This window comes from Lupinus angustifolius, chromosome LG11, assembly GCF_001865875.1.
Source record: "Lupinus angustifolius cultivar Tanjil chromosome LG11, LupAngTanjil_v1.0, whole genome shotgun sequence".
NCBI classification, from domain to species: domain Eukaryota; kingdom Viridiplantae; phylum Streptophyta; class Magnoliopsida; order Fabales; family Fabaceae; genus Lupinus; species Lupinus angustifolius.
Genome location: NC_032019.1, coordinates 9,354,863 through 9,363,104, shown reverse-complemented (window position 1 = coordinate 9,363,104; position 8,242 = coordinate 9,354,863). Strand labels below are relative to the sequence as shown.

The window sequence follows — 8,242 nt, the reverse complement described above, 5'->3', positions numbered from 1 at the left end:
ATGTTTAAGCTTTGGTGCTCATTCAATGACTTAATCTTGCATATACCTTACAACCATATGCATGCATAGCAGAAAGTGACACCATTGAGACACTAACAACCATTGAAAATGGAGCAACTGCCTGATAATATCTTCAACAAGAGAGAAGGAATTCTTCTGGTATGTAAAACCAAGACTGAAAATGGTTTTTGGAATTTCGGGCTTGACAAATAAGAAGGTTAAAACATTGCTCAACAGGAATCAATACTAATATAGTTCCTTCTAGGGAAATAATTTATCAGTGATGAATTTTTCCTAGACACTATATTTATATCCTTAAGATCTGCTATTCTTATTAGGATTTTTATGGCTTAAGTATCTCATTTATTTTTTAAGATTTGGAGAGATTGATCCCTTATTGTAAGAACATATCTTAGGTCTATTATTATGGTTCATCTTCGATTCATCTTATAGATTTATACATAAAATAATGGGATATGCTAATGTGTATTATAATCTCTCTGGTTGCAATTCATTTTATGTCCAAAACCATGGAAACTTAGGCTAAATTCATAGTTTATTATCTCAAAGAAATAAAAGAAACATGATATTACCACTAATACTTTTAGTGATAGAGCTATTCACAAAGCCAGAATTAAAAGTAAAACTGTAGCACTTAACTACACATTGGTGGGAACAAGCTGGAACCACTGGCTTTGAGGATCATCTAGACATTGAGAATCATCATTTACACAGATACATTTAGAAGTAACAATGCTGGATGAGTTAGAATTGTTATGCAAGCAAAGTTGGTACCCATCTTTATTAGTGGTAGCCAAATGAAGCCTAGAAAGTGATGCAGGTTTCCGGAAGCTGCTTTGGCTTTGGCAAGCATCAGATACAGTTACTGGAAGTCCTTCACCAGAATTTGTTAAGCATTTTTTAGTACTATTCAAAAGGACAAGAAATCCATTATAACTCCATCTTGTTTGGCTCTCACAGCTACCAAGTTCAAGTTCATTCTTGTTATTCACTTGGGCACATTTACCAGTTAGTGGATGGTACATGATATATAAATCACTGCCTTCAGAAGTAGGATCTGCATCAATAACACAACCCAAAGTTAAATTTGATTTGCAACCGCTATATTATGGTTTTTCGATTTTCAAAGTGTCTGGCGGTGATTTAAATTTAAATTGCGGTCGTAATATTGTGGTTGCGGTGACTGCCATCACAATGATGCGGCCGCAACGTAACCACATCGAACCATATTTGGACTGCAACATGCTGCATCGAATTCAAAAATAGTTTTTTTATCACAGAATAATTCACACTATAATGGCCGCAATACGCATCGCAACGGTCACAATAACTGCAATCACAATAACCGCAACCATTACTATATCGCAACCACAATTTAAAACACTGGTTTCTGCTACCACATCATGGTCAAAATTATGAGTAAAGATCCTCTCCATTAATGGAGAGACAAATGCATATTTTTCACTTATTTTTAGTGGCAAAAGTGTGATTTCATTACAATTAAAAGGATATATATGTAATTGAAAGTTGCATTTCTCCTTACTTTTTGATAAGATCCTAACTCCAAAATTATAGCCACATCAACCACATTTTCTCTCAAATGCAATGATATATTGGGAACAGCGAATTAAAACCGTATTTGTAACTCGCTTTTATACACATGCATGCAAAATTTAAAGTGATTTCATAACTCATAAATCATAATGCTTACCTTGGTTCTTCCTTTGCAAAAGCTGAAACTTGTCAATGAAGTTTGGATATCTAAGACCATCCCAATCAGAGTTCAATACACCATATAACTCATCCAATTGAACTTGATCTCCTCTTATATAATAGCTGCCATGGAAGGACCAAAGACCCCAATCTATGTCTGTACTAACAAGGTAGGTTTGAAGGCATGTCAAGAATCTGGTGTCTTCAACATGACCTCCTGATTGATCAAACCCGAACTCGGAAAAGATTAAAGGAGCTGCATTATTACCAGTAGTAAGGAACCCAGCTCTGTTGTCTATCCCTTTAATAGTATTGGAACATACAATGTTCAATGGTTGCTTAAGCCATGTGTCTTTTGGTGTTCCAGACCATGAGTACAAATGTGTCTCAAATACTGTTTTATTACCCACATCTATCTCCAATGATCTATTCTTCAGAAACTGAAGATCAGTGGCATAACTCAATCCTCCTATAACTACTAGAACTTTTGGATTTTGCTTGTGAATGGCTACTGCTGCTTCGCTCATGTAATTGTACCAATCATTCTCATTTTGGCGTGGACCACGTAGTTCATTCCTCAAGCTCTGTGCTACAACCTGTTGTGAATAAAATGCAATCACGTCAAAGTTTCTATGTTATACACAATTTAAAGGAAAAAAATGATATATTTCATATAAGGGATTAAGTGGTCAAATCAGAATGTAAGTATGCAGAAAAGAAATGAGAAATTGTAATGAAATGATGATAAATATGAGATAATATATGTGAAAGTTTGTGTATGTCTCATTATGAAATTAATCAAATGACAATAATTGTGAGAATGATATATGCAAGTTATGTGTATGTAGCATTATGTTTTGTAGAACTGGGAAACAAATTATATCTTTCACCTAAGTAACTATGCATTGCAATCATATGATCATAATACATAAAAGAAGTGAGACGTGTAATCATTTGATCATAATGCATAAGAAAAGAAACTATACATTGCAAGGAAATGATGATAACTATGAGATAATGTATGTGAAATTTTACTTCTATATAATCCATTATTATCTTACTTTGTGTTCTTAATCACTTAATTAAAAACAAAAGTCAAAAAAAATAGAAACTGATATTTTTATATCATTTTGTGAAATTTGATTAGATAGAGACAATGAAACAATATTGTTTCCGAGAAAGATTTTAGCATTGGATGATTGAAATGTTAGTAGATATAATAATACATACAGCAGAATTTCCAGCAAATTGTTTGGCTGCCAAAGTGAGTCCTTGGATCCACTCTTTAGGATCAAAGAACATGTCATTAAAGAAACCATTCCCATCATCATCACCGCAACACCACTCAGGTTTACTAACATGGTTATCAAGCAACACATGCACATTCTGAGCACCAAGTTCCTTGATCACTGTCTCAAAGACATTAATATGTGTCACATTCAACACCCAAGGGTTGTTCTTAGATATGCCTTCAACAACCTTAGTGGCATTCATAGTGGCAAAGGTATCACTCACACTTTTATTACTATACCTTGTCCACATGTAAATTGCATAAGTGAGACGAACACAGTTGAATTTGTACTTAACTAGTTCACCAACAATGTCCTTTAAGGGACGTTTGTTAAGACCCTCAGGGATCATTGGTGTGAGGTGACCAGCCCAATTGCCACATACTAGTTTGGCACGTTGGCCTGTGGAATCATCTATGATAAATCTTTTGTGTGTTGAGAGAGGGTAAGCATTGGAATGTGTTGCAAAAAGAGCAATGATTGAAACAACTAGAAAAACAAGGTGTGTGGATTGTGTAGTTTTCATGGCTTGAGTGAAAGAGAAAGTAAGTTAACATGTGAAGGCAGGAACTTATTTACTAGTCAAAATGAAATCATGATATAAAGGTAACTATGTAATTGAACTTATTAGTAATATATAATGCAAAACAAAAATATGATAGAACGGTAATTAAGTAATTGAACTTATATATACAAAGTCCAAAATAAAATATGATAGAATGGTAACTAGGTAATTGAACTCATTTATACTAGCATATAAAGTCAAAAAGAAAATATGATAGAATCTTAACTAGCTATGTAATTGAACTTATATATATATCTGTATCTATATTTATAATATATAAAGTCAAAACTTGAAATAACTATCACCAAAATTCTATTTATTTCTAAAATAAAACCATATAATCTTAAATAACTATAATTAATATATATATATATATATACATCATTTTAAGTTGGATATTATAATAGATATAAAAAACAATAACACCAAAAAAAATATATTCTAATTCTCTAAAATATAGGAAAAATGGTAACCAGGTACCTGAACTTATATATACTAGTATATATAAAGTTGAAACAAAAATATAATAGAATGGTAACTAGGTAATTGAACATGCAAAAGAAAACAATGTTTAATGTTGCAAATCAAATAAGGACCTTAAAATTAGGGTGTAATATCTATACACTGAATATAGATTTATACACACGTGTATTATCTAGCACACATTTGAATTACTTGTTTTAAATAGTCAATGACGATTAAACATGAGTCATGGGTGATACAAAAAATATATAAAATCAGTGTTATAAAACTCAATCTGACCGGTTAGACTGGTTCCACTATAAATTGGGCATCTGACAAGTCTAAGTCTCTTATCTAAATAGTTTTGCATCAAAATTGGATTGACTCGGATGAACTCAATCGGTTTAAACTTAAAATCGGTGACTCGAATGGTTGGACTCGTTGGACTGATGGAGTCAATCAAAAAATAATTTTTTAAAAGACAACTAAAACGATATCGTTTTGAGATGAAAAAAATCAAATACTTTTATTTTATTTTTTAGTTATTTTTGTCATCTGTTAACTTATGTTATAGCAAAACTTTCATTGTTTAATTAAATTTAAAACGTACGTACACTTTTTTTGTAATTAAAGCATAATACATATATTGTTTAACGATGTTTTTAACTTATTTGTGACATTTTATATTAGTAAAATATTCTCTGTTGGTTATTTAATTATGTATAATAATATTTTTAAATTTGGAATATAAAGTTATTAAATAATGTATATTAGCTAATATTATGAATTTTTTAGATTTGCTGATGTAAATCGAGTCAACCGGCCCGAGTTTAATAAACTGCATAAAATTCATACAATATCAGTATTTATATTTTTTTCCTCTTAAAATTAATGGAAAATACAGTTTTGCCCATTGGTAATATTATGACATTTATGGCTATGAAATATTGCTTGACTCAACTTACCTTCATTTTGTAAATGAAATCAATTCTAACTAGGGATGGTTTGTAATTATTAGATATTGCAACAACCTATCCAAAGAAAATTAAATTCATATAAATCCGCATTAGAGTTAATAAATTTATACAAATATAATTTAATGGATAATGTAAGTAATGAATGAATTTGAATTCATCCATTATATCTAATTGACATCCAATTCAAAAAACAAGCATTGATGTTCTTTGTAACACCCCAGTTATCTCATGCGACCTCCCCGGCCCATGACTACACTGAGCGTGCCAGCCACCAGCTTAAATACTCTCTGCAGTATTTTATTCCTCACAATGGGGAGCCTCCCGCGACTCGAACCCATGACCTCAGAGATAAATGGTGGTCATTATTCACATGAGTCGCTACCATTAAGGAGTATTTAAGCTAGTGGGTGACACGCTCAGTGTAGTCATGGGCTGAGGAGGTCGCATGACATTACTGGGGTGTTACATTCTTTGTTTTTTAATTTCATTCACTATGTCAACTCTTACTATTTTCTTTTATTAAATTTAGTTCAATTATAAGACTCTAGAAAATTTTATACGTAGAAACTTAAACGTCATATGTTTGAATAATATTACAAAAACTTTTTCTTCAATTTGAGAAAACACTTTTAAAAAATTTAATTTTTTTTTAATAAAAATGAATTTTTAAAGTGACTTTTTTAAAAAGAGATTTTAAAAGATACTTTTTAAAAATATGGCTTTAAAATAGATTTTTTAAAACATGTTTTATGGAAATAGTGGTTTTTAAAAGAATGTTTTTATATATTTTTAAAACATGTTTTCCTTTAAAATGTTTTTAGTTCTAATAAAAAATCAAATGGATTGGATATTCATTCATCCAAATCCATGATAATTAAGTCATAGATTGATTGGAGGGATTGGAATCCATCCATTAAGTCAAGTTTGGATATGGATGGATTAAAATTCATCCATTATGTTTGGATATGGATGGATTGAATAATTTAAAATGTGATTTAAATGAATTTATATGAACTGATTGATAACTTTTCATCCATCAATTACGGTCTAAATCTAAATCTATCCAAATTTATCCATTTGTCACTCATAATAATTATTACAACACCAATTAGGGTAAGAAAAGTAAGTAGCCACAATCCCACTGTTAAAAAACCACAATCACACCATTAATGAGTCAACAAATGTGTTTTGTCAAATAATATTCAAGTTGACTTTAGGGGAAATGATTCCACATCAAAAAAAGTTCAAACTTTTGAAAAAGTATCAATGAGATCAAAGATTGATAGCTTATTCTTTATGATAAAATAATTCTTTTATAATAATTTCTAACATGTAAAGATTATAAATTAACATTGTCATACTAATACACATAAGGAGAAATTAATTCATGAGTTCATACACATAAATCATGAATATGTTAAAAACTCTTAAAACTTATAAATATTAAACTCTTAAAATTGTAGGTAGAGTATATGTATGATATACCTACCTATCTTTATAAATGGTAGGTATAGGTGTTTTAAAATATCCACATTCTCTATGTCTTTTTTATTCTCATTGCTTTTCCTTCTCTCTTTTTTAATTTTATATCAGGACCAAATTTATTAATAGTTAAAGTTTAAGATGTAATTAAGAAGAAAAAATAGTTCATAATACTTAGTTGAAAATGACAAAATTTATGGTGCCTTTATATAGTTTTACCCTAGATTTATAATGAATATTGAATTATAATTATCTAACTATATTATATCATATTAGTTATTTGCAATAAAAATTTATTATTGTTATTACTATTTGCGTTCAATATTATATTATAAATTTAAAAAATCATTACAAATTAATGAAATAAAATAATATATTTAATTATGACTCTTAGGCTTTGTTTGGGAGTTGGATTTTGGAAGGGAAGGAAGGGAAAGGGAAGGCTTGGGAGCCATGAAATACACTTGTGAAATGACTCTCAAGCCTTCCATTTCCCCTCCAAAATCCAACTTCCAAATCAACCCTTACTAAATCTTATATCAACATAAGATAAACTATGGATATAACTCAAGACTTATACCTACGAAAATAAAGGTGTGGATATAGTGATTTATTAGCAATGGAGGAAGTGTCCATAGATATATGTTTTTTTGGCTATACAAATATTTTTTTGTCTATTACCAATGGTATTTTAATATCACTATGTAGCAAATTTCTTCTAGTGGTTGTTTGTTGTGTTTTCATCTATTTACTATATTATAACAACAACAAAAAAACTCTTGACACATTAGCTAGAGACATATGTTAATATCTTATGCAAAGTTTACTCTTGCCACATTAGTTAGGGACACGAGTCAACACACCATACAAAGTTTTCCCCCCAAAAGATTCTTATCTCTTACTATACAACCTTACACACAAGATCAAAACTACCATTTGCTATTTGTTTAAAAAATCTGAACATAATAACTCATTAAATAAATAATAAAGGAGGGACAAAACGTTGTGCATTTTCTTCTCACACTTGTCCCGGCTACAATTTCGTTAGGGTGTCTCTTCCTTTCTCAACATATCTATCATCTTCAACTCTTAAACTCACTCACAATTATGATTTTCTATTCTTCTCACATGTATGATTTTCTATTCTTTTAATTTCTGTCTTTGCTGGTAAATATATTTTCTATTATTTCTCAAATTGTATTCAAAAAATTTATGATCTTCAACTCTCAAACCAACTCAGATATATAATTATATTTTAATATTCTTTCAATTTTTTTATTTGTGGTAGATATAATTTTTTCATCATATAAATTTCACATATTTTATTCAACAAATCTATCATCTTCGACTCTCAAACTTACTCACAGGTATGATTTTTTATTCTTTTAATTATTGTCTTTGTTGGTAGATATACTTTATACTATTTCTCAAATTGTGATCAACAAATCTATCATCTTCAATCTCAAAATCAACTCACGGTTATGATTTTATTTTTATACTCTTTCAATTCTTTCTTCATTTGTAGTAGATATAATTTCTTCATCATATAAATTTCACATATTTTATTCAACAAATCCATCATCTTCTACTCTCAAACTCACTCAATGATTTTCTATTATTTTAATTATTGTCTTTGTTGGTAGATATATTATATATTTTTCCAATTTTAAATTTCTTTGTAGACTCTTTCAATTTTATTTTGTTGATAGATATAATTTCTTCATCATATAAAT

At 29.7% G+C, this 8,242-nt stretch overlaps 2 protein-coding genes across 2 annotated transcripts; both read right to left on the bottom strand.

Moving 5' to 3' along the window:
• On the bottom strand, positions 577-2,347 carry LOC109360121. Its single transcript, XM_019604852.1, has 2 exons — positions 1,733-2,347; positions 577-1,078 (listed from the first exon to the last, which is right to left on the bottom strand). The coding sequence occupies exons 1-2, from the start codon at positions 2,259-2,261 to the stop codon at positions 660-662; spliced, it is 948 nt and encodes a 315-aa protein (XP_019460397.1). The 5' UTR covers positions 2,262-2,347; the 3' UTR covers positions 577-659.
• LOC109359704 lies at positions 2,920-3,549 on the bottom strand. Its single transcript, XM_019604400.1, has one exon. The coding sequence runs from the start codon at positions 3,547-3,549 to the stop codon at positions 2,920-2,922; it is 630 nt and encodes a 209-aa protein (XP_019459945.1).